The sequence below is a fragment of the Sceloporus occidentalis genome, unplaced genomic scaffold, assembly GCF_023333645.1.
Source record: "Sceloporus occidentalis isolate IW3139 unplaced genomic scaffold, rSceOcc1.0.p SCAF_5, whole genome shotgun sequence".
Taxonomy (NCBI): Eukaryota; Metazoa; Chordata; class Lepidosauria; order Squamata; family Phrynosomatidae; genus Sceloporus; species Sceloporus occidentalis.
In genome coordinates, this window is record NW_028316985.1 from 182114536 (window position 1) to 182141581 (window position 27046).

At 41.2% G+C, this 27046-nt stretch overlaps 1 protein-coding gene across 3 annotated transcripts in view; it reads right to left on the bottom strand.

Moving 5' to 3' along the window:
• LOC149313245 (catenin alpha-2) overlaps positions 1–27046 on the bottom strand; it is a 609699-nt gene that overhangs the window by 426102 nt on the left and 156551 nt on the right. For all 3 annotated transcript variants that reach the window (XM_089526338.1, XM_089526340.1, XM_089526339.1), the window contains exon 5: positions 1503–1622. In XM_089526338.1, coding sequence (XP_089382464.1) covers positions 1503–1622 — 120 coding nt within the window. The remainder of the gene's footprint in view (positions 1–1502; positions 1623–27046) is intronic.

Here is a 27046-nt window from a genome sequence, read left to right on the forward strand (position 1 = left end):
AAGCATATAGATTAAAAACCCAGAAGACAAATTCACGAGTGTGATGATCAGAAGCCCTGGTTTCATCACTGATGGGAGCTTATGGGACTAATAGAAGGCTCACTGTCTAGATTTCAAAAGCTTTCTCTCAACTACTGGAGATTTAGGTGAGGTTTTGTTTTGTTTTATGGACATTTCTGCAAAAATATTCCAAGGGCTTTCTTTGTACCAAAAATGCATTTTTCACATTTTTATGTAAAACATTCTATTTTATGTAATACCTTATCTACACAAAACAAAACATTTTGCCTAAAACTGATGTTTCATTAAAAGGTTGTGCTTTTTTTACTCTAGCTGATGAGGATGCAATAAAAAGAATTTTCTTTTTCACTTTCACACAGAGGCAAATACATACATACATACATCTCGTTGTGACTGACTTTTTTTACATCCTTTCTCATTAACAAGAACAAAATTTGGGAATATTCTTTGAATCCCTATCTTAAAATTTTGGTGGAATAAAAAAAGCAAACAACAGGGACACTGAAGCAAAGGTCCAGAATTCATTAGGTGTTCATTAAAAATCTTAGGAAACTTTCACCAATAGAAATTGGCTCAAAAGAATATTTTATCTATTTTGACTCTCCAATGGGACTCTGAGAACAAGGGTAACATTGCCTCAAAACCTATTTTGTAATGATTTTTTTTAAAAAAACAACATTATTCTTATTTTCATTCATCATTAATTGAATAAACGGACTCAAAAAACTTGGTCCATTAGGCATTCTAATTCCTCATTAAAAAGAAAAATCTTTAGTTGCCTTATTGCCTTCTAGTTAGAATGGGTTTAGGTGGACTTTTTGTAGAGGAGGAGGATTTTTTTTCCTGTACTTAAGCCTTGGGGAAAAAATTAGGTTAGACTATTATAGTTATGTGGCCTAATTTTCATAGCAAGCCCTTCTTCATCAAATCTATTCCTGTCAAGTTCTGTATGACCAATGTTATAAGGAAGTCCTTAAAGGATTAAAGGTCTTAAAAAGAGGCCATTTAAAATGCTTCAGTGCTGCATTAAATAAAGTTACGCATCTGCCAAGGGGTGGAGGCATGTTGGTGTCAGAAAACCACATATCTTTGCAGTAACCATGTCCCATAATTATTCAACTTTGAGGCAGGAAAACATAAACTCAAATGCCTCCATATTCTATAGAAGATCTGTTGGGGGTGCTTGGATTATGTATTCCTGCATGGAAGAGGGTTGGACTGGATGGCCCTTGAAGTGTCTTCCAACTCTATGATTCTGTGATTCTATGATGAAAGCAATGTCACCATGCCTCCTCCCCAGCCTCTTTTGGGTCTCAAACAAGTTGAGGAGGGCAATGGCATGGTGAAATCCCTCACATGCTTCTTGGGAGAACAGAAGGCTGTTACCAAAAAGCCCGAAAGAACTGGGGAGGCAGACAATGTCAGTGGGATTTGTATGCTGCCTGGGGATCAAACTTTGTCCAACCCAGCATTACACGCACCTGTTGTCTTCTAGCAGCTACATAATTAAGTTTCACCATCTCTTTTCCAAATTCTTTGAAGCGATTTGCAAGGTCCTGTTCATTTGTGGCATTTTTCACTGCTTCTAAGGCTTCTTCTACCTGTAAAGAGGAGAAATAACAAGAAACAGACTGAAGCCTGTGCCAAACAACTTTCAAATTTCCATAAGGCAGCTTGAGAACTCTTTCACTTATTAGAGAATTTGGCACGTACTCCCAACCATGAAAGCAAACAGACAACAGACTTCACTAGGTGTTCACCAAGCATGCTGTGTAGATTCCCAGCTGGTTGAAGCCTCTTGTAATATTTTTGTGGCTTTTGCACAGCTTGGGTACACACATCACAACAGCATGACAGAATTCTACTTAAAGAATGAGCCAGCATGGTTGTTCTAGAGTTATTGGTCTGTCTTGTCAGAGAAGAGGCAAAATAAAAGGATCGCTGCTTCCAGGTTCAGATGTTATCTCCACTAAGTCTCTCCCATCCTTGTGTTTTGGGAGGAGGTGGATTTTGTGCACACACACCATCACTCCAAGATTGCAAATACTAGACTCCTCAATTTTTATCTGGGGATGCTGAGAGTGAGCACCTTACAGTTGCTAAACCATCTGTAGTCCAGTAGTATCAGTCATAGTCAAAAGACCAGTGCTGGTCCATGAGCCAATAGCTGTTAATCCTTGGTGAAAGAACAAAACTACTGTAGCCAATGGGCATCAATATGGCACCAGCATATTTAGTAGGAAAAAATTACTAGTACTCACATCAGATTATCAGAGTACTGATGTAGCCTAAAGTACCACACTCATCTGCAGGAGCTACATCTACATTGCAAAACGAATGCAGTTTGATACTGCTTTAAATGTCTTGGCTCAACGCTATGGAATTCTGCTGTTTGTAGTTTTGTTAGATACGTAACCTTCTCTGTCAGAAAGCATTGGTGGCACAACAAACTACAAATTCCAGAATCACATAGGATGGAGCCATGATGGTCAAAGTGGTGTCAAATTAACTCTGCAGTGTGATAGCAGCCTTGGTCTCTAAATGGCACATATGAGGCTCTTCATGAGTAAGAAAGTTCCTCAGAAGAAACCAACCATCTCAAGAACAGGAAGACTTAGATTTGATCCTAATCTCTGCCACTGATTTTCAGTGGGACCATGAAAGACCAAGTTATAAAAAAACGCAGTAAACAGTTGTGCCATTGCTGGAAAAACAGAAGTCCAACTGGTATATAATCCAGATGCCTTTGAGTGTTGCATTTTTTTCTGATTCCAAGTATGTATGCATAGATAAATGTGTATCTGAAGTGTGTGTGAGTCAGAGAAAAAGAGGAATAAGAATTTCTCCTACCCAGCATGGGTTTCTTATCTTTTTTATATATTGAATGGCAAATTCTTGTGCTTTCCCTGCTCTAGGGAGGAAGTTTTAGTGTGGGTTGGGTGGTTGAGGGTAATGGTGAGAGTAAAAGTCCACTTTAGAATCACATTCTTCCAGGTTGCAAACTCCACTTCCCAGGAGGAAAGGAAATAGATGCCTCTGCTGCCTCCTATATTACATGCCTGGATCCAAACAACCACAGAATCAATCCAAAAAGAGGTTGTAGTGTGGAACAATCAACTCCCTTGACTATATGGCAACTTTTCAAACCAATGAAAATTCCAAAGGTCCTTCAAGGGAATACAAATATAAAAAAATTGCTCTGGGAATACTAAAATCCGGGGGGGGGGGGGGGGGGGATGAAAGAACACTTTACTTCTTCATCCCAAACTGTAACATATGTTCCTTAATACTATAACTGGTAAAAAGAATTCTCCTCAGTGTGACATGTTAGGTATATATGGTTTAAACTCAAGATATTAACTCCACCACTTCTATTGTTTGGCTGGAAAACAGCCTTTTCCTTTCCCCTTTGGGCTTTGCAGGTGGTTGTAGAAGGTCAAGGGGATCCAAACCATAATCATTGTGTGATGTTTTGGTGGGGATTTTCCCCACATATTTTGACTGAAAGAATGACCAATTGTGGGGTCAGAGAGATTTGGGTGCTTCAATGGCTCAAAATGGGTGCTAAGGGGTATACTTTCCCCACCCATGATATAAATACACAGCTTCTAATGATAAAATATGGCCCCATACAGACAGGCTGAAATAAAGCTGGTTCGGGTCACTTTGGAGGTATGCTGTTTAAATGATGCTTGTGTCCTAAGATGCCAGAAGCTGCGCCAAATCTGTGATCCAGTCCTTAGGACTGGAGCATGGCTTTGGCATGGCTTCCAGACTCTTAGGAGGCATGCATCATTTAAACAGCATATCTCCAAAGTGACCCGAAGCAGCTTTATTTTGGCCTGTCCATATGGGGCCTATATTGTGTAAACTTCATTCTTCCTCTACTGAAAACATAAAACTTATGGAACCTTTTTGCTGTTGTTTCTGTTTCCTTCAAGTCGTTTCCGAGTTATGACAACCCTAAAGCAAACCTATCACAGGGTTTTCTTGGCAAGATTTGCTTTGGGGAGGGAGGCCTCTGAGGCTGAAAGAATGTGAATTGCCCATGGTCACCCAGAGTGGGTTTCCATGACAGAGCAAGAAGTTGAACCCTGGTCTCCAGAGTCATAGTCCAATGCACAAATCACTGCATCACATGTAGCTGCAATACATGAATATATGGTGTTTTTAAGTGAGAAATAAAAGTTGAACCATTCTTAAGACTGGAATACATCTGACCATACTTCATGATGCAAAAAGATAATATATTTGTGTTTGTATATGTTTCAGTGCATATACACTACAAATACAATGTAATTGGGAAATTGAGAAATATGAATATACCCATGCCATATGCTGTGTAATTTATCAGTTTCCAGCAAGAAAAGGACATAGCTTCAATGGAAGTGAGCTCAGCATTAAAGATAAATAATGATGGTTTTGAATTTTTTTTAATCACATATCCTTCTGCACAATATGCTCCAAAATTTGTGTGAGTGTGTTTATCAGTAGCAAATGGTAGGCATAAAGGAAGCAATAGCAAGTAGCAATAGCAAGTACATTTCTATACGCTTATCAGTGCACTTAAGCACTCCCTAAGTGGATTACAAAGTATAAGCTAATTGCCCCCAACAATCTGGGTACTCATTTTAGCCACCTCAGAAGGATGCAAGTCTGAGTCAAGCATGAGTCCTTCTGCTAGTATTGAACTCGCAGCCTTATGGTTTATGAGTGAGTGGCTGCAGTACAGGCATTTAACCACTGCACCACCAGGGCTCACCAGGGAAGAAGATACACCCATTGTTATTCAAGTCTGCTGTACCAACAAAGGCCATGTACAGACTGGCACTTTGTGCTGGCCTGGGGGCAGAGTCGGGGCGCAGCATCTTGATGGTACACGCCTGACTCTGACTCCCCTGGGTGCACTAATGCCATGCACTGCTCCAGACAGCACGTGACATCATGATGCACCTCCAAATGACACAGTACCGAAGGGGCACCATACAGCCGCACCACCGTGGCTATGGCACCCTTTTGAGGATGCAAAAAGGAGATGCTTTTTGCGGCTCCTTTTTGCATTCTCAGAAGACAGGATCGGGTTCACGGCATGAGGTTGCCACGGCCCCAAAGTTCAGTATGGATTTCCACATCATATTTGTTGTTATTGTGTGCCTTGAAGTCATTTTTAACTTATGGTGAACCTATCATGGGATTTTCTTGGCAAGTTTCTTCAGAAGGTGTTTGCTATTGCCATTCTCTAAGCCCGAGATATTGAACCTTGCCCAAGGTCACCCAGTGGTTTTCCATGGGCCAGCCATGATTTGAACCCTGGTCTCCAGAGTCCTAGTCCAATGTTCAAACCACTATACCACACTGGCTCACCATTATATCATATCACAAAACAATAAACTATCATGATAATTTACTAGCAGCAGTGGATTACAAATGCTAACAATCAAGATGAAAAGGAAAAGGATCATTAAAATATTAAGCAGTCTGATGGTAAAACATTCCTTCCCACAGGTGAAAAAGGAGGAATTAAATTTTACAAGGCAATAATTTTTTTAAAATGGTAGTTCCACTTTGGGGAGATGAAAAACATCATATTACTCTAGCCTTGGCCTAAAATGTTTTTCAGGCCATATGTTCCATTTTGAGAGGGTTGTAAAATAACGTTACTAGCTGACATTCACATTTACAGTATGTAATGGCATTGCTGAAAAGAACACCAAGCACAACATAACTGTAAAATATAGAATGATAAAAATGGTAGAGGTCCTGAGTAAGGACACTTTGCCTTCATAAGTCACTTTCCATTGAGGTTGTCCTGTTTCTATCAGATTCTTCTCAGTGCTGGATGAGATGACTTTCTTTTCCCCTCTCACTCTTTTTAGGATCTTTGCAGCAAGGTGTATCTGGCTTTTTAAAAGTTCTTTTGTAAGCAGTGTTTTGTTTTATCATTATTATTTTTACTTATTAATTACTACCTTAGTGCTGATATATTGGAATAGTAAGGTGACATTACTCTAGTATCCACCAAATGAAAACAAAGAGTGACACTTCAGAAGAAAATAGCATTTCAGATATAGGCCAGTCATGCTTAAACCACTGTTTCAGGGGTTTCCAAATGAGGAATGTTTATGAGTGTTATGGAAACTGGAGGTAATTTTAGTACTTCAGAAAATTATGTGCAAAGTTGAGTGGATATTGAGTTTTCATCAGCTGACAGATAGCTCAACCAATGGCTGGATCCAGACCCTATACTAGGAAAACCCTCTTGAAATGTAAGCAATAACATTGCAACCTTTTCTCATTCCAGCATTTTGTGCCACACAATGCCGCTTGCCTGAAAATCTAGATAAGCAAAGCTGTGATGTTTGTGCAAGTCCTGTAAGTTTAATCAGCAATAAGAGGAGCTGAAGAAAACGCTTGACCATCTCTGCCAAGGTGCAGATAACGTACAGTTTTGGCCTTTCCTGAGTCTTCTGTTTCACTCTTATTACAGGGAGAATGGACATACAGTCCTATAATATTGCATATAAATGTTTATTTTGTAGCCTAATGATAGTAAATTTGGAGGCTATCTGATTAATAAGTTAAAAAAAAACACATGCCACTGGAACTTATTCTCAGATGTGTTAACAGGTAACCTAAATGGTAGATGATAAACATGTCATCAAGGCATGTATGAAGATTTAGGCATTCCAGCAGAGGCTAAAATAACCAGTCATCAAGCACAAGCCACTTATTTCTTCAAGCCATACAGTAACAGTAGATAAAATTAAGTTATGCCAGATGAAGCGATGACCCACTGAGACAATTTACTTTTATGTCTCTGGAAATACTTCTGTGTCAACCACATTTAATGTTATGGTTGATTATATATCGTAAATAATCAAGTGGTTTCTAACTCAGTGCTCTCCTCACCATGTTTTCACAATTTCAAAATCGAAAATAAACTAATGAACATGCGCTAACCAAATAAAACCATCCTTATATTTCCTAGTTGTAAATGGGGTCCAATAAAGAACAAAACTGATCATCTTCAAAATTATGTAGGGAGCACTGAAGAACTTAATTCAGACTGAGCCAATGTAGATGGATAGGTTTCTAAATTAAAGAAGGGCTGATCCAGACTACAGGACATCCTAACTGCGAGCTCACTTGAGGTCAGAGACATTTAGTGGGTGAGAAATTATGGTCCATGTTATTTCAAAAATTCTCCTGAACTACCAAAAAATATATTTTCCCCAAATGTTTGCAGAAATTCCACCTACTAAGTTTCGGGATTGCATTTGTCTCTTAGATAAACTAAATTTGTGATAAGATGGATGTTTCTTGTACAGGCAGAAATTCATTAGATGCATTTTGCCTTTCTTAAAAGAAAGAACATCTGTGCATACTCTTCCTCTATTTCACTAGGTCTCTTAGTTTGCAACAGCATTTTTTTTTAAACTCTGAGCTGTGGACCATCAATAGCAATAGGCTCACTTTCAGGTGGATTTCAATGTTCCAGAATAGAGGAAACTGGCCATATGAGGGAGTAGGATACATGTTAAAATGGTGAAAGAGAAGGGCAGAAGAAATAACAGGCAATAAAGAAGTACATGTAGGTGTGGGGAAAAACATGAAATTAAAAATTCTTCACTTAGATGCAGTATTGTGACTGGAACGGTGATGGGCCTTAGACAGGAAAGACAATGGTGAGGGAAGTAAAGGCTTCAGTCTGTCAGTATCTGGAGGGTCACACATTGCCAATCCATCTTTGAACCTCTAAATCACTAAATTCCATTTGAAAACTTGTCTGCACTTAACTTGACCAAAGCTAAGAGACAGAGCTCTCTGATACGAGGAAATCACTGTGGCAAAGAATATAGCAATTTCAAAAGAGTGGTAGATATCAGCAACAATAAATTATCTGTAAGTGAAAGCTAATAATGTCAAACTCAACCTTGTGTCTGTCAGCACTTATGTAATTGGTTTTGTATCTGGCAGGTCTTGTGTCATTTTAAGCTCTTTCAAGGGGGTACTGAAGATAGAAAGTTTGAGAACTTTATACTTTAGATTGTTGTACAAATAACACCATGGTCCGCAGGTTTGATTCACACATGATGCAGTAGTTTAATTTTATTTTTAATGACATAAAAATAAAAAAGTTAATAAAATATTAATGTACAATATTCTGAAAACTGGCTTTCCCAGTTTTCTCTAGAGAAAGTCATTTGTGTTATTTGTGTATGCCTTCAAGTTGACTCTTACTAATGGAAACCATATCCTATGTTTGTTTGAGGGTTGTTGTTTTTTTGGCAAGATATATTTTTAGAACGTTTGCCATCACCTTCCTCTTCGGCTACAAGAGTGTGACTTTCCAAAGGTCACCCAGTGGGAGAAACCTTGTCTCCCAGAGTCATAGTCCAACACTCAAACTATTACGCCACACTGGCCATCCGGGACCCTACATGAACCAGTATTTCTTTACTGAAGCTACAAGACTTCTTATCTGACTCACAAAGAGTGGTCTGCCATCTCATCAGATTATGATCCATTAAGAACTACAAGTCTTAATGGAACATATGCACAGCACTGTAGACGAACTACAACTACAATTTCATGCTGACATTTTCTTTACACTCAAAGAAGTCAACAAGTCAATTGGCTGCAGCAGAGGAAGTAAACAGAACTTGATTCCAGTACTAATCGGATGAAGCCAGTCCAGCACAAGACTCAGAACATAGGTCAGTACACTAGCTAACATTATTCAGTTTACCAGTTTACCAGTGTGATTTTGTAATAGCCATTATTTCAGCTCTCTGGCTATTTTTAGAGTTGTGCTACATTTCCTGAGAGAATAATCACCATTTTGTCTTAAAATACATACACTGTGATATTTCTTTCTTGGAACAGATATGCATTTTAAAAAGCCTCCTTGCATGCCTGAGGTCACTTCTTCTTCAGTGGAAAAAGGTTTTTCAAAATTATCCTGTGATCCTCCTTGTTCAGGCAGCCTAGCTCTTGAACCCTAGTGCCACAAAACATTCCCTCCGCAAATGCTTAAATTCACATTGCCTTCCCGAAACATAATCAAGTTCAATTAATTAGAAGGCTTTCATGTTTGCTCAAGCTCCAAAATGCAATTGTTAAAAGCCAGGCTTTTAGCAAACGATTTATTTAGGTAACATAGATTTAGCATGATATTCCTACTCTATTCTGTGTGAATGGTACTTGTTACCATGTCATCTCCAAAATTCTGAAACTTGTTAACATGGAAAGCAATAAATAAAGCACAGATTGAGCATCCAAAATCCCTGGGGCCAGAAGTGGTCTGTATTTTTATTTTGGGCAGGATTTTGGAATACTTGTATTTGCATATACATAATGAGACATAATAAGGCTGGAGAGAGAGTGAGGATCTGTAAAATGGTAGGATGCATGGATTCTTGCCATTTCACAGACCCTCGTGTCTTTCTTCAGCTGTGTCTTTCTCTGTCCTCGCAAATATAGTACAGGTTTGTACTACGCTACTTGTGTCACAAGCCAAAGAGTTTTAGATTTTGGAGTACTTTGGATTTTGGAATTCCAGATAAGGGATACACAAGTTGTATGTTAAATCAAAGGGTTTTTTTCTTAACTGAATATTGTTAAGAAGGAAACAAGCTGGATCTATGGGCAGAAAGGCAACTAATTACCACAGGAGAAAAAGCATATGGGAAAGTACCATTGATCAATGTTTTGTTCTAAATCATTTGATGTAAAACATGACCAAAGAAAAAGAGAGCTATATGTAGTATAGAAACAAACAAGAATGAAGTGCAATTCCAACACAACGGACGAAAAGAACTGGAGAAAGAGGGGGAACACTAGGGATTTATATACTGCCAAAAAGGTTTCACTAGAAATTCCAGAAGTTTCTGAAGCTTTCTGCACAGGCACAAAATAACCCATTTGTGTGCGTTCACAAAGGCCATGAACAAGAACAAAATACTTAGCAATTGTCCTCAACTGAATGTAGATTAAACCTTTAAAAACCAACAAATATAACCATTAATTCTGAACAAAATCTTTCTATACATACAAGCAATCTAGAGTGGATTTCACAAATTATGTTTCCAGAAGGTGGTCTTTTGTCTCTCACTCATTTTTATGCAAACACTGTGGAAGATTACAGACACCTTCAATACTTCCCAATTCCCATCAAAGATTTTAGGCTTTTGTTCTTCTTATGCATCAATAAAGTTTTTGTAACAGAAACAAACAAGGGATTATTACTTAGAGACTTTTGTTAAAACTTGGTGTTAGGTTACAGTAAAAGGATAAGTGTAACATTTGGCAGGGTAGGAGAAGATTAATGGGGTATAATATTGAGGAAGTTAAGGATTTTAAGTATATAGGGAGCAAATTTAGCAAGAGCCTTGGTTTGGCCACTTACTAGCAACATCATTAGAAGCCATTTAATCAATTCAAGAAGCAATTTTACACACACACACACACACACACACACACACACGTTTGTTTTCCCCAACATACAATAAATTGGCTGGGAAAGTTATTCCATGCACTACCTATAAGGAAGAATGAAGGAATGTGACTGATTTTGGCATAACATCATTCAAAAGTATTTGCTAAGATTAGCATAGTCTCTGGCACAGAAGAAATATGTAACAAAAAGGTTTATTCATATGCATGGAGCATTATTCCCATACTGGTTTAATTACAACCCATGGGATGTAAAACACTGACAAATGGGTGGTTCTTGAAACAGGAAACAAATGTCTTAGGAAATAACTGGACAAATAATGACTAGTCAATTGTATCTATGAAATAGCACCATGTGAAGAAAAAAAAAGAATGAATTATTATCCCGCCAGGCAACAATTTAAGATTAAAAGAGGCTGACATATAATGAGCCATGAAGTGCATTTATTTTGCATAGTAGCAGGAGTCTACAATGAGATTTATATGATTTACGTTTCACCTTGAACACAGCTTTTACAACTCACCAATTTCAGACTATGCCAACTTGGAATACAGTCATGTGAACTTTCATATCCTGTCTTTAGCCCATAGATAAATATCTCTGGATTTTTTTTTTTTTTTTGGGGGGGGGAGGTAGTAAAAAAATTCAAAAGAAAATATAACATTGGAAAAATTTCTGGGGAAAAATGTGCACCCCATGTGCACCCCACATCTGTGCTAGACTTCTAACTAGTGGCCATCACCCTTCTTCTAGTTACAACAAATGCCATAAGTTAGTAGCAACTCTGTTCTGTATCTATCTACTATCTTGAAAACTCTTGTCATCCTCCTGTTCCTCTTTCCCTCTCTCACCAATCTGTTAGATTTCTATGCTAAGCATGGTGAAGGGAGAGGTCCCTCTTCTTGAAGCCTGAACTCTCCCTAGAAAACAAGGTGACTACACTGAGCCTATGATGCTTTGGACACAGCACAAGAAGACATGTCTCACTAGAAAATTAGTGATTCCTGGCAAAGTAAAAGGCAGTAGGAAAAGAGAAAGTCTGCATTATTACTGCATAGACTCAGTGAAGGCCCTGAGTTTGCAATACCAGAGCAGGTTATTGATAACAGGATCAACTAGAGGTCTCTTATTCTTAGGGTTACCATCAGTCAAAGACAACTTCATGGCAATTAACAATAGCATTAAGAACAACATGGTTTCTGTGTTAAGTTTATGGGTGGAATGGAGCACTCTGAGGAGCTACTCGCTATAGGAATCCCAAATCTGGGGATGGAAATTTGCCAACCAGTCCTGGATGGGGTCACACTTAGGACCATGTTCGCAGCTTGGGCATGCTCCTGGACTCATCCCTTCCGTTGTCATCTCAAATAGATGTGATGGCCAGGAGCACTTGCTATCAACTTTGGTTGATATGCCAGCTGCGACCCTACCTAGACCAGGGGGACCTAGAAGCGGTGGTACATGCACTGATAACCTCTCATCTTGATTTCTGAAATGCGCTCTACATGAGGTTACCCTTGTGCCAACTTTGGAAGCTTCAATTACTTCAAAACATGGCAGCCAGACTGGTCACAGGTAAATCCAGGTTTGACTATATAACACCTGTTTTAAAATCTCTGCACTGGCTGCCAATTAGCTTCCGGGCATGGTCCAAGGTGTTGGTTCTTACCTTTAAAGCCCTACACGGCTTGGGTCCAGGTTACTTGCAGGAGCGCCTCTCCCTATATAATCCACCCCACACTTTCAGATCCTCTGGGAAGAATTTATTGCAGCCACAGAAGACCAGATTTGCTGCACCTTCCCAGAGGACTTTCTTCTCTGCCGCTCTGAAACTCTGGAATGACTGACCGGAAGAGATCTGTCTTATCACTACCTTAGATGCCTTTAAAAAGGCTATCTAGACAGATGTCTTCTGGCAGACCCATCTGCCTCCATCCTGTTTATTTTAGGTCATATTATTGATGACATTTTTAACTGTTATCAAATTTTACTACTTGTGGGAGGGTTAGGGATTAATATATCTTTTATTATGTTTTTATGCTTCTATTTTTATCTCTGTTGTAACCCCACCTCAATCCGCAGCGACGGCGGGAAATATAAATCATCATCATCATCATCATCATCATCATCAGTACACTCACTCGCCTACCTAGAATTCCCTCTTTTTGGAAAGAGTGTCCAGAATTTGTGAATGCTGCTAATTTCATCTGCAACATATTAAAACACCTCTCTCCTAAATTCAGCACAAATTCCAGGTTTCTCTGTCTCGTCTTTTTTTATTATTATTATCTGTTTAGAGCACATTTGCACCTTATATATCAAAATCCACATCCAAATATACATAATTGAAGCAGAGTCTGAAGATAATGTACAATACACTTCAAAGGTAAAAGCTGCTTTCTGATACTATGGTGATAATTACCCAATCATAGCATCAGCTCACTTCTTTCTTGTTAAACCAAGTGAAAATACAAACCTTACTGATTGCCATGACAGTTGAGGGGAAAAATTCCTATGAGAACCAAAATCTCATCATCATGTAATTTGTTCCTACTGCTTCTTTGCAACCATGAAAATACTAACTAATTTCGTGGCATGGAAATTGTTACAATGTTAGCATAAAGGACACAACTATCACTTCCATTCTCATGCAAATGAGGTTGCAGACAATTGATCTTGCAAGCCAGCTTTCCTCCTTTTTTTAACCGATGCCAGCAGTGCCTTCTGCTAAAGGGATGGGACAACAGTATTTGGGGGGGGGGGGGGGGAGAGGATTAGCCGAGTTTATTGAGTATTTATGAAAATATCAGTGGAATTAAGTAACTGCCTCCGGATAATGACCTCATACAAGAATTGTGAAACTTTTCAAAGAAAAACATGGAAGTAAAGATGAATACTCTGCTTGCTGAGAAATGCTACAAATTCACATTCCATGTATCGGGAAACTATGCTGCAGGGACAATGTGTCATTTCTGTTGCAGCACTTGAATTACGGAGATTAGATTTAAATATTTTATCAGAATGTCTAAGATAGTAGCTTGCTGTGGACATGAGCACCAAGAGAAGAATGAATTATTTTCAGGGTCAAAATCTTTCTAAGTTCAGCCATCCCACTATGAAACCACACTTCTACATAATGATCTAAGACACTTTTCTGAAGCAGACTGAATTCTAAACATGAATAACATTAAATAACCTCCTGCTGCTCCAGAAGGCACTGTGAGAGCACAACACCTTCAGAGAAATACATCATGGACTTTCTAAACCAGTTTCTTCCCAAACTAGGCCACCAGCCTCAGCAATTTGCAAGAAGTTGGGAGTTGGGGGCAGGAGAAGGAAAGGCATGAATGGTAGGAATCAGAATAGGTCCAAGCTTGGCATTTCTACAGCACTGACATTTGGTTAAAAACCCAAAGCTAGAAAGGAAGGAAAAAGAAACAAAGTTGGATGAGTGACAAATTGCTCCTGGTGGAATGTGCTCCCCAATGTGCACATTCCACTCTTTCGGTGTAATGCCCTACCCAATGTGTTCTGAATGTGGAAAAGAGCAATTACCCGTGTTACCTCACTCCATCAGTGATTTTCAACGTTTGGCACTCCAGGTGTTTTGAACCCCCAGAATGTCTGACTATTGGCCATCCTGACTATGGCTTCTAGGATTCGACATCCAAGACATCTTAAGGACCAAAGATTTAAAAATGCTGTTTTTGTCATATTTTATGAATTTGCACTGAATATAGTATATGCTTTGGAAGAAAGCTTAACATATCTATCCCATGCTATACACTTTTGTATGTAGATACAGCCGAAGCTTGACCTTCATGAGGGTTAGGGGCACAAGGCCCCCCGCTAAAGTCAAAATTTGTGAGTAAAGCAAAATTTGTGAGTAAAGATGGGTGTGCATGCATGTGCACACCCATCTCCCTTCCAAAGCCTCAAACAGATGTAGCAAGCTCTTTGAGGTGCTGGAAGGGCAGGGGAGTGCTCATTCACAGCTCCCTCCTTCCCTTCCAAGGCTTCAGAGAGCTCCTGGGAGCTCTCTGAAGCCTTGAAATAGCAGAAAGGAGGGTATGTTTGCTTTCCCCAAACTCCTTCCCAAAGCAAGAAAGCTGTCTATCCTCAGGTAGCTCCCTGTCCTGAAAAAGGATGCAGGATCATTTCCCCAAATCCAGTCCCAAGGCAGAGGGCTGCTTTGGGAAAGAGGCAGCTCTCCGTCCTGGAAAGGGGTTAGATTAGCAGGCGCACCCTTCCCTGCTTCTTCCGCCTGGGCTTTTTCCTTCCCCAGGGGAAAAGCCCAGGAGGAATGAGGAGGAGGAGTGTGTGTATGCAGCAGTCTTGACCTCACGAATAATCAAAACCACGGGTGTCAAAGCCACAAATGTCGAGGGAATACTGTATTTCTGAATGATCCCTATAAATAGCTCTTGTTCTCTGATGATGATCCCCAACATAGAGGTGAGGATAATATGAAAATGGTAAAAGCCCAACACATTTTGGCCTCAATGAATAAAGGTCTTCTTTAGAGGCAAAAAATAAACCAGGGCCTGTTACAGACTGCCAGAATAAAGCTGCTTCGGGTCTCTTTGGAGGTATGCTGTTTAAATGATGCATGCATCCCAAGAATCCAGAAGCTGCACCAAAGCTGCACTCCAGTGCTTAGGAATGGAGCGTGGCTTTGGCGCGACCTCCGGACTCTTAGGACCCATGCATCATTTAAATAGCATACCTCCAAAGAGACTCGAAGCAGCTTTATTTTGGCAGTCTGTAACAGGCCCAGGATTACATTATAAACATACCCTTCAGCAGAAATCACTGTTGAAAAATGTTGGGCTTTTTAAACAAATAAACAGTCAACCATCTCAGAGCACATGAAGTTTGTCTCCTTACCAATTCCTGCATTAAACTTGCTTTTCAGAATTCTCTTCACTACTGGTATATATAACACACCAGATATAACAACCTGGTAAAGACAGTAATGAACCGGACAAAGCTCCTGAGCTGCATCAGTTCGTTTTCTCCATACCAACCTCTATCCAAAGTCTGGCAACATGTCAATTCTCCATTTATTACATGAGGAAGGGCATGAACTCACACAAACAGGTTATGTGAATGATGTGCAGTGCAGAACCATCTAGAGCTGTTGTGTAAGCATTATGATAATAGCCCCACCCATTCCCTGCACACCTTACCAGCATGCTTTCCACATAATCTCTCATTTTCATGGATGCAAAAGCAGCAGTCAAGAATCTAAGGAGAGGCAGGACACGATTAAGGGATGAAGTCTGGGGTTCTGCGAGTTCACAGATAACCACTTAAAGAACTACAGTTGCAGGTATGCAACCTGTCCTCCTCCTTCGTAATCTCTGTGAGTCACACAAATGGGATACTAGCATGCTACTAGCCCATTCCCGTGCAAGACAAGAAAGCAACATGGCTCTCCTAAAAGCAGCTTCAGCTTGCATGCTGTCTCTAGTAGGAGATGGTCAAAAGCTGTGACTATGTATCTGCTTTGCAAACATCCTCCATAGAGACACCTCTCAAAGGTGGAAAACATAGCCATACCCCTGGTGGAATGGCTGCATACTCAAGCTGGAGTATCTTGCTTGGGAAATATATAAGCCAGGTGAATGAATGGTGGAAATGAGACACTTGAAAAGGTGTTACAAAGGGAGTTGTAGTCCTTCCTTCCCAGAGGAGCAGTAGAACAAAAGTTTTGAAGACTTGTATGAGGCCATAGCCCTGCCCACATAAAAGGCTAGTGCCTATATAACACCAAGGAAATTACAAGAGACGTGCCAGACACAGAACCAGTCACATAAGTTATCAACATGCCAGCAACTGATGGACGCTCTTCAGGATGGTGAGATGTAGAAGAGGAGAGTCAGTGTGAGGGTCAAATCAGGGCAAGAACCAAGCTTGCAGAGGCCTCATCCCGAGTTTTGCTAATGATATTACTGACATTGGAAAGGAGTACTGGACATCCCTTGTGCACACCTTGTGGTTGTGTTGTCCCCTCCGTGTGGCTCTGACCACCACTGGGTACACATCATTAGGCAAGAAAGCCATGGGAACATGAGAGTACAATAGTGCTCCTATAAACCTCACTTGCTGAAATGATCTCAGATGAGACTTCCTGAGGCTGATAATAAGACCCAACAAGTCCAGAAGGTGAAGTGTGAGATAGATGCCAATAAGTCTGACCTGAGAGTGGGCAACAAGGAGCTAGTTGTTGGTGCAAAGAAAGGCAATGACTCCTTGCTGCTGAGCCATGTTACAACTACCACAATTGTCAAGATCTGAAGTGTGGGTGGCCTGGATTCCAAGATGGGCTGCCGAGGCGAGGACCATGGATTGTGAACTTAGGTCCTCAACAGACTGGCATAAAGAGCCGGCCTCAGGGCAGAGTGAGGGCATAGTGTCCACACACCAGCTACCTGGATGCTGCCCCCATGCCACCCACCTGACCAGACAGCAGGCAGCATCACACCGCATCTTCATTGCACTGCTTACACACACTGCACTGAAGAAGCAGCAAGAAGCTGCCATCACTATAGAAAGGGCACCCTTTTTGCAGCTTCTTTTTGCACCTCGGAAATGCCAGATTAGTTGCCATAGCCCCAATACAGCAACAAAAGAGGCAGCTGCAGGCCACCCTTTAGGGGCAGTCTGTTCAGTCTCTTAGAGATTCTAATGGACCAGAGGCAAGAGGTAATGTCAGGAAACTGACCAAAGTCTAAGCACAGCAAGGTAGGAGCCCAGGAGTCCAATGGGCCAGAGACAAGAGGCAGAATACGGGAGCAGACCAGGTCCAAACATAGCAAGGCAGAGGCCCAGGAGTCCAATGGGCCAGAGGCAGGAGACACACCAAGGTTTAAACACAACAAGCCTAGCAAGACAAGGCAAAATACAATGAGGACAGCTTTAGGCAGCACAGAAGACTGTGTTGCTGTGGCAAGGGTTGAGAGGCCAATGCTGTAAAATGTTGACTTCCCGTTTCACTGCATCAGAGGGGGAAGTGATGCTGATTACCCCCAGAGGAAGATACTACCAAACTCTATTGTGTACCCCCTCCACATGATGTCTAGAACTAAGACCATCATAATAGTATCCCAGGTATGATGATGGTTTTGAAGTCTGCTGTTGAACGAATTGGCTATGGGAAGAGAGTGAGATGAGGAGTTAAATACATTGCCTGCCTAGGTCCTGAGGCCATTTCTTATAGGACTGTAAGTGGTATTTCATGGATGAGGAGGCATTCTGAGAAAATAAGGCAGGTAGAGCCCCCATTCTGGATTACCTGATATCATACCGAAAGACCTCTTGGATTCAAAAGACTGTCTTTGCCAAGTGTGACAGGAGAGAGACAACAGCAATGCATCCTGCTGGAAGCCAAATTTATGATCTTTATATCCATATGCTCTAGCTTTTCATCTGTCTCCAAGCTAAAGAGACCACCTGTGTGATGGCCAGATTGCTTTGCTCTGGTGCCACAACAAATTACAACTCCCAGAATTCCATAGTATTAAGTCATAGTTGTTAAAGTGGTGTCAAACCAGATTATTTCTGAAGTATGGATGCAGTCTGAATTCCATCACTATGTTTTGGGTTCTTATTCTTATGGTGCCTCTTCTCCACTTAATTTTTTCATACTGATGTGAAAGCCTCCATGTCGACTGATCTACCCGGTGTTATCTTCTGTCATCTTCTGGCCTGGGAAGGAGTGAAAGGACAGGCCCAATGCCATCAGGCCTGAAGAGGAAGAGCCCTCCCGTCCCTCCTTCCAACTGTCATCTTCTGTCCTAGAGGGAGTGAAAGGACAGGCCCAATGCCATCAGGCTCGGCCTCGATTAAGAAGAAGAGCCCTCCCTCAAGTCCATCTGCCTTGGTCCAGGCCTCAGAGGGAGAGAAGAATGCTGTACCTGATCCCCCCCACACCATTCCCTTCTCCTTTTGTGTCGTGTCTTTTTAGATTGTAAGCCTGAGGACAAGGAACCATCTATTATCCCCTCTGTTGTAAGCTGCCCAGATTCCCAGTGACTGGGCGGCATATAAATAAATCCTGTTGTTTTTTTTGTTGTTCTTGTTGTTGTTGTTGTTGTTGTTCCTGTGGACCAAGCTGCATATGCCAATGGGAGATGATAAAGAGAATCCTCACTCATTCAAGAGCCAGAAGCAGGTTCCTGGAGGAACCAGAGAGAAGAATCAGAGGCAGCCAGGACCAAAGAAGATTGAGGTGGTGGCAGTTTTGGTCTCCCTGTGAGGTGAATGCCTTACAATGGGAGCAGGCCCCCACATTATGGCCTGTATCCAGGCATAACAGAAAGCATGAGTGACCATTCTTTTGGGCAATTTTAGCCCTGCAAGCGATGCACTTTTTAAAGTTAATCAAGTCAAATCAGAGTCCAGTAACGGAAATAAAGATATAATCCAAGAAACTCAAACCACAATCCAACAAGAAAGTTAAGAAAGAAACAATTAAAAAATGTTGTATACCATGTACTAACTGATAAGCTCACCAACAGTGCTGATGATGATGCTGACGACGACGTGGACAAAAAGGAATTGAGGGCTTAGGTAGGAAGCGGACTGGTTAGGTGCACAGGATACTGCCAAAACACTTACATAACAGCTATAGAAGGTTCTGAACAGCTAAGCCATTTGTGTGAGTCACAGAGACAAAGAAGAACAGTGGCTTCTAAGTTTCTGAACTGCTGAGATCTTTAAAGCAAGCTTTCACTTTCTCCCTGCAGGATAAATTCGCAGTAGGCTTATAAGAGGGATAGAAGAACACAAATACTCAACTCATCTGAGACCTGAAAGTCACAGAATCATGAACTCAGCCTGTGTTACACTCTTTCTTGCTCACTTATACTGGACACATCAATTTGAACAGGATAAATCAGTGGTTTGCAAAGTTTCATCCTCCAAGTATTTGGACTTCAGCTCCCAAAAGCCCCAGCCAGCCTGGCCAACACGAATTCTTGAAACTGAAGTCCAAAACATTGGGAGAACCAAAGTTTGGGAATCACTTGCAAAAATGAATGGCAGCATAGTCAGTAGGAACAATATGCAACTCAAGTTGTAAGGAAAGCGAAACAGTCTCTGCTCCATCTTGTGAGTCAGTTTTGTGAATTTCCTCCAAGTCTCCTGTTTGCTGCTACATATGTAGCCTCCAGAGAACAACCAATTTATTAACCATATTAGTAGGCATAAATAAATACTGTAAAATATTGAAACCAGCTATTTGTTGTTGTAGCACATTGTTCCTAGGGGAATTCTACCCAGAGAGACTCATTGTCATATTGTTGTTTTGTGCTCGTTTGCATTTATCCGCACACAGCTCTCCTTTCAGCAAAGCACAGAGCCAGGTAGTCGTGGTGGGGAAAAGGACATGGGAGGAATGCAGAAAAGAATCCTGACAAGACAGAACACCAAATTATATCTAATTTCATAATTGGTGGGATTGTGCTAAAGGTTACACATATAGTGTGCATGTAACCTTCAGTATCACAATATCTTCTGCCAGACAGGAGGATATAAGCGGCTGGCTGGGTGGTGGGCCCACCACCAAAAAGCATGCCACCAAAGGGCTTGCCCCTTTGTGGGAGCTCCTTCAGGGGTGGACTGAGGGCGAGGGCCAAGTACTCTGCTTGAGGATAAAGAAGGCACAATGTCATCCACCCCTAACTCTCTCCATATAATCCACCCCGCACACTCAGGTTGGCAGGGAAGAATTTATTGGAGGTCCCAACAGTACGATATGTTAGGACCTCGCAATGGGCCTTCTCTATCTCGGCCCCAAAAACATGGAACAATCTCCCGGACGAGCTCTGCTCCACCACATCTTGAGATCTGTTTAAGAAGAATCTTAAGACCTTCTTCTTTTCTCAAGCCTTCCCCCCATGAGATGTTACTCTATGGTTCACCCCTTCTGTTAATGACCTTGAAATGACCCCCACTCAGCTGGCCCTGTTATTGTATTGTTACTGTTTTTAAATGCTGTTTTTATCGTTTTTTACTTTGATGTACTTTTGTCTAATCTGTGCGCCGCTTTGATCATTGGAAAAGCGGGATAAAAATAAATTATTATTATTATTATTATTATTACTGATTTTGGTACACAAGACAAAAAACTGGAAATGTCAATGTGGACTAGGCAGGGTGCTTGTTTTATTCATTGTATTCTTTTTTAAAAAATATATTTTTAAAATGGTTATCAATTTATGTGGATATGAGGGAAATAATTACGGGACTTATAAGCCAGCTGTGAATGAGATTGCCAGCTAAAAAAACTGGATAATGGTGGCAGGACAGCCCAGAAACATCTAGTTGGCTACAAGGCATCACTTAATGTGAGTAGGGGTCTGCTAAACTAGCCAGTTAACAAGTCTAATTCACTAGATACCATTCCCATTGACTGATAGCACTGTTTTAAGGGTTGTTTTAGAACACTTTGTTTTATTTTGTTTTGTTTTAAATGGAAATTGGGGTGGCAATATGAGTTGCACAAAGCAAAGGGAGATATGGCAATGGCAGGGTTGCATGTACTTATGGAAGAAGGAGAGACCTATAATATCTATGGTATCTCACTTTCCAGTCACCCTGCCAGCCTAGGGAACTTGGGTGAGTTAAGCCAGGCCATAGAATCATAGAATCATAGAATTATAGAGTAGGAAGAGATCACTAGGGTCATCCAGTCCAACCCCCTGCCATGCAGGAAATCCAATTCAAAGCATCCCTGACAGATGGCCATCCAGCCTCTGTTTAAAGACCTCCAAGGAAGGAGACTATCACCCTCCGAGGGAGTGCATTCCACTGTCGAACAGCCCTTACTGTCAGGAAGTTCCTCCTAATGTTCAGGTGGAATCTCTTTTCCTGTAGCTTGCAGCCATTGTTCCGGGTCCTGTTCTCTGGAGCAGCAGAAAACAAGCTTGCTCCCTCCTCAATATGACATCCTTTCAAATATTTAAACAGGGCTATCATATCACGTCTTAACCTTCTCTTCTCCAGGCTAAACATCCCCAGCTCCCTAAGTCGTTCCTCATAGGGCATGGTTTCCAGACCCTTCACCATTTTTGTCGCCCTCCTTTGGACACGCTCCAGTTTCTCAATGTCCTTTCTGAATTGTGGCGCCCAGAACTGGACACAATATTCTAGGTGGGGCCTGACCAAAGCAGAATACAGTGGCACTATTACTTCTCTTGATCTTGACACTATACTTCTATTGATGCAGCCTAAAATAGCATTGGCCTTTTTAGCTGCCGCATCACACTGTTCACTCATGTTCAACTTGTGGTCTACTTGGACTCCTAGATCCCTTTCACACGTAGTTTCATTCAGCCAGGTGTCACCCATCCTATATCTGTGCATTTTATTTTTCCACCCTAAGTGCAATACCTTACATTTCTCTGTGTTGAATTTCATTTTGATAGCTTTGGCCCAGCTTTCTAGTCTATTCAGGTCATTTTGAATCTTGATCCTGTCCTCTGGGGTATTAGCTATTCCCCCTAATTTGGTGTCATCTGCAAATATGATAAGTATGCTCCCAATTCTGTCATCCAGGTCATTGATAAAGATGTTGAATAGCACTGGGCCCAGGACAGAGCCCTGTGGGACCCCACTGGTCACCTCTCTCCAGGATGAAAAGGAGCCATTGTTGAGCACCCTTTGGGTTCGGCCTGTCAACCAATTACAGATCCATTTAACAGTTACCTTGTCTAGCCCACATTTTACAAGCTTGTTTGCAAGAATGTCATGAGAAACCTTGTCAAAGGCCTTACTGAAATCAAGATATACTATATCCACAGCATTCCCTTCATCTACCAAGCTGGTAATTTTATCAAAGAAAGAGATTAGATTTGTCTGGCATGACTTGTTTCTCTGAAACCCATGTTGACTTTTTGTGATTATGGCATTGCCTTCTAGATGTTCACAGACTCTCTGTTTAATGATCTGCTCCAGAATCTTTCCTAGAACTGATGTCAGACTAACTGGACGATAATTGTTGGGATCCTCTTTTTTCCCCATTTTGAGGATGGGGACAACATTTGCCCTCCTCCAGTCTGCTGGGATCTCTCCTGTTCTCCAGGAGTTTTCAAATATGATTGCCAATGGCTCCGATATTACTTTTGCCAGTTCTTTTAATACCCTTGGATGGAGTTCATCTGGTCCCGGAGACTTAAATTCATTTAGATTAACAAGGTGTTCCTCTACTATCTCTTTACTTATTCTGTGCTGAAATTCCCCTATTCGGTCCTCTGCTCCATTATCCTCAGGTTGAGCACCCTTTGCCTTTTCTGAGAAGACTGAGGCAAAGAAGGTGTTGAGTAATTCTGCCTTTTCTCTATCTCCTGTTAGCATTTTGCCATCTTCTCCACGCAGTGGCCCTACCGTTTCCTTCTTCTTCCTCTTGCTGCGGACATATCCAAAAAAGCCCTTTTTATTGTTCTTAACCTCTCTAGCAAGCCTGAGTTCATTCTGCGCTTTAGCTTTTCTGACTTTACCCCTACACATGCCTGCTATTTCTTTGAATTCCTTTTTCGTGATTTCCCCCTTTTTCCATTTCTTATACATGTTCCGTTTCAAACTTAGCTCGGTTGAAAGTTCCTTAGTCATCCATCCTGGTTTCTTGAGACACTTCCCGTTTTTCTTTCTCACTGGAACTGTTTGAAATTGTGCCTTCAGTATCTCCCTTTTGAGAAAGTCCCATCCATCCTGAACTCCTTTATCTTTTAGTATTTCTGACCATGGAATCGCCCTCAATACTTCTCTAAGTTTACTGAAATCCACTCTCCTAAAGTCTAGGATGCGTGTCTGACTCTGCCTGGCTTCTCCTTTCCACTGTATTACAAACTCCAGGAGAACATGGTCACTTCCACCTAATGATCCCACCACTTGCACCCCATTAACCAAGTCATCCTTGTTGGTTAGGATCAGATCTAAAATAGCTGACCCCCTTGTTGCCTCTTCCACCTTTTGGACCATGAAATTGTCTTCCAGGCAAGTGAGGAATTTGCTAGACCTTGAGGATTTTGCTGAGTTTGACTTCCAGCAAATATCAGGATAGTTGAAGTCGCCCATCACTACTACATCTCTCTTTTCTGACTGTGTGGTCATCTGTTCTAGAAAGACATCATCGAATTCCTCAGTCTGACTTGGGGGTCTGTAGTAGACTCCCACCGTAACACCCTTGTTGTTTCCCTCCCCTTTGATTCTTATCCAGATGCTCTCCACCTGGCTTCCATGATTGATGTCCTGGATCTCTTCACTGGTGTAAATATCTCTGACGTATAGTGCTATTCCTCCTCCTTTCCTGTTTGGCCTATTTCTCTTAATAAGGTTATACCCCTCTATTTCCACATTCCAATCATGAGACTCATCCCACCAGGTTTCAGTGATGCCTATTATATCATATTTGCTTTGTTGTACTAGGAGTTCGAGTTCATCTTGCTTATTTCCCATGCTCTGTGCATTAGTGTAGAGACATCGCAGACCATGGTTCCCTTTTACTTGCTGCCTGTGCAAGTTTTTTTGCCTCCCACTGTTGGGTCCTTGCACTGTTTGCCTTGTTTCCTCTATGTCAGTTTGACTATTTTCGCCATCCCTTTCGCCTTCCTTAATATTGTCTCCCTGCCCCTCGGAACTCAGTGCATAAAACCTCACTTTTCTCTTATGTAATGCCAGGTGAATTAAAAATAAAGCACATATCTATGATCTCTTCAAGGATGAAGAAGCTAACTAGGCATGCTTTTCAGAGATCTGGCTGAGAGGTGACAGTGGTCCAGCATGGGCACAGGCTCTCCCAGCTGGGTACTATGTTAGCAAGTAGGAGAAGGAAAGTAGGCGGCAGAGTAAGATGGCTGTGGTCTATAAAAATCACCTCAGCCTTACCACATCAGAGAGCTGAGCCACACTGAGTGTATGCCTGCGCCTGAAAACCAAGGATAGACTCAGGTTTCTGTTTGTGTACTGTTCACCCTGCTGCCTATCAAACTCCCTGGCTGAGCTCACTGAACTGATTTCGGAGCTCTTGTTGGGAGTCCCCAAGACTTTTGCTTCTGGGTGACTTCAACATACCTTTGGAGGTCAGCTTGTCAGAGGCAGCTCAGGATTTTAAAAGCACTGTACTGGATGCTAATTGGTTTCCGGACAAAGTACAAAGTGTTGGTTAATACTTTGAAAGCCCTATATGATTTGGGTCCAGGTAACCAATAGGATCGCCTTCTCTCATACAATCTGTCCTGTACACTCAGCTCCTCTGGGAAATATTTGCTCCAATTGGTCAGGACAAGACTGCCAACGGTTTCCCAGAGGACCTAATCATCTGCTGCCCCCAGACTGTGGAATGGCCTGCCAGAAAGGATACAACAGCTGAAAACACTGGCAGCACTTAAAACAGTATTGAAAACATATCTCTTCCGGCAGGCCTTTCCAGACAATTTTAAATCATGACTTTTTAAATTTGTATATAAACTCTTATGAATGTATTTTAACTGTGGGTTTATGTGTTTTTAATTGTGTTTTGTATTTTAACATGCTGTCTCCTGCTGTATCAAGCCTTGAGGGGAGACGGGAAAAAAATCAATTTTATTACTATTATTACATTATTATTATTATTATTATTATTATTATTATTGCTACAATGACTTGTAGAATGTATAAGTTGCATGTCCTCTTATTCAACATACAGAGCAGGAGAGAATGAAACAGATAGTCACTTATGAGGAGTGGTTTGCTACCAGAGAGAAAGAGGAAAAGAGAGAGAGAGGGAGGCCAAGGGACACACTTCCAATTGAATTCAAATAAGGGAACACCAGGCCAGGGAGCTTATGCTCTCAGCTCCTGGGAGGATTATAATTAGCTTGAATGAATGGTATAGGCACTTCTATCCCAGTGTCTCCCATACTCCTTAAACATGGCAGGAGGAAAGGGAGAGGGAGTCTGAAAATCTACTGTATCAAGAGATCATCTGTACTAGGCTACCCTTCACTGTGAACTGCATGATATGGCTGACTCTTGAAGAGATACATCATTTTCTATGCACACATGGGAGGGTGGGGAGAATGCACTGACTTTCAAGAAAGAACCCATATGTTCCTTAAAGCAGGAATTGCAACCTTCGTTGCATGGAAGGAATTGCCATTTTCCATTATAAATCCTAATCCTGGACGATTCAAAATGTTGCTGCATGGGTTAACTTCCAAGCTTAAAGTTGCCAGGCATCATTCCCACAGGAAAAATATTATACATCAATAGTTTTTTGTGGGTTTTTCAGGTTATGTGGCCATGCTCTAGAACATGTCCACATAGCCCGAAAAACCCACAAAAAACTATGGATGCCAGCCATGAAAGCCTTTGAATACACATTATACATTAACTTTAAGGAAAGAGAGAACTGAGGAGAGGTGATCTGCTCAAAAAGTCAAACTAGCTTTTAAAAATATTCTCGGTTTACAAAACAGATTCTTTTCACCCTTCGATTAGCAAACAATGAGCTATAAAGAGAGGAATGGGGAAATCAATCATTACACTGGTTAGCTCCAATTACAAAGCATTTTGTTATATGCGTCTGCAGGCGAGAAGGCAGGCAGCGGCAAACCAGATACAAACCCACAGTAAATCATTTGCTGCTCTATCATTCCTCTGTGGCTTTCATCGTTTTTTTCCCCCTCTCATCTTTGATAATTCATTAAACACTCGCTGCTTCCAGCTCCAATCAAAGTTCTGACATTTAAATGTACTCAATTTCATATCCTGGCTCACAAGGCAAGCTAAACTCTGTGGTTTGATTCTACCACAAGAGGGTGATAGTCGACATGTCATGAATTGTCTGCAAAGCAGCTCTGACAGGACCATGTTCATTTTTCTGCACACCTGCTGTGCCTAAGAGGAGGCTTGCAGATATAGACCAAAGACCCATGTACTGTATTGTAACATTCTGTCCTCACAGAGGACACTAGATCTCTTAGAGAACCCACAAGCAGGACGTGAGGACAACAATCTATTCCTTTTGTCATGTTTTGAAACGTCTCTAATATTTGTCTGATTTATCTAAATTTATCTAACATTAGTTTTGCCTATGAAGCCAAAGATGGAGAGTCTATGATTTCAACATGTTGATGGCCACACAAACAGTGTGAACAGAAGTCACCTCTGTTTGCATGTTCGGTGATGTGATATGTTCCTGCACTATATGACCAAAGATAATCTTCCTAACCATACTGCGCATGCAAAGAACCGTAGGAATGAAATAAGGACATGGGAAAATCCATCCTAACTTTTAAAGATTAACAGAGTAATAGTTTTTAAGGGCAAAAGCAGTAGATTCTTAGAGAATACTAGGAAATCTGGAATAGCAGTTGGTTGTGTTAGGTAGAAGGAGTGAATATATCTGAATGGAGTCACATGTAACTCCAAACCTTAGCCTATTTATATCCTTTCATTATTCATGGCGTGCTTGCTGTGAAGTACTTCTGTACTCAAATGAATGGATCACTCAAGTTCTATGGAACTGATACAGGAATGCCAGACCACTCTTCACCCCTGAGAAATGAATGCCATAAGGTGCAT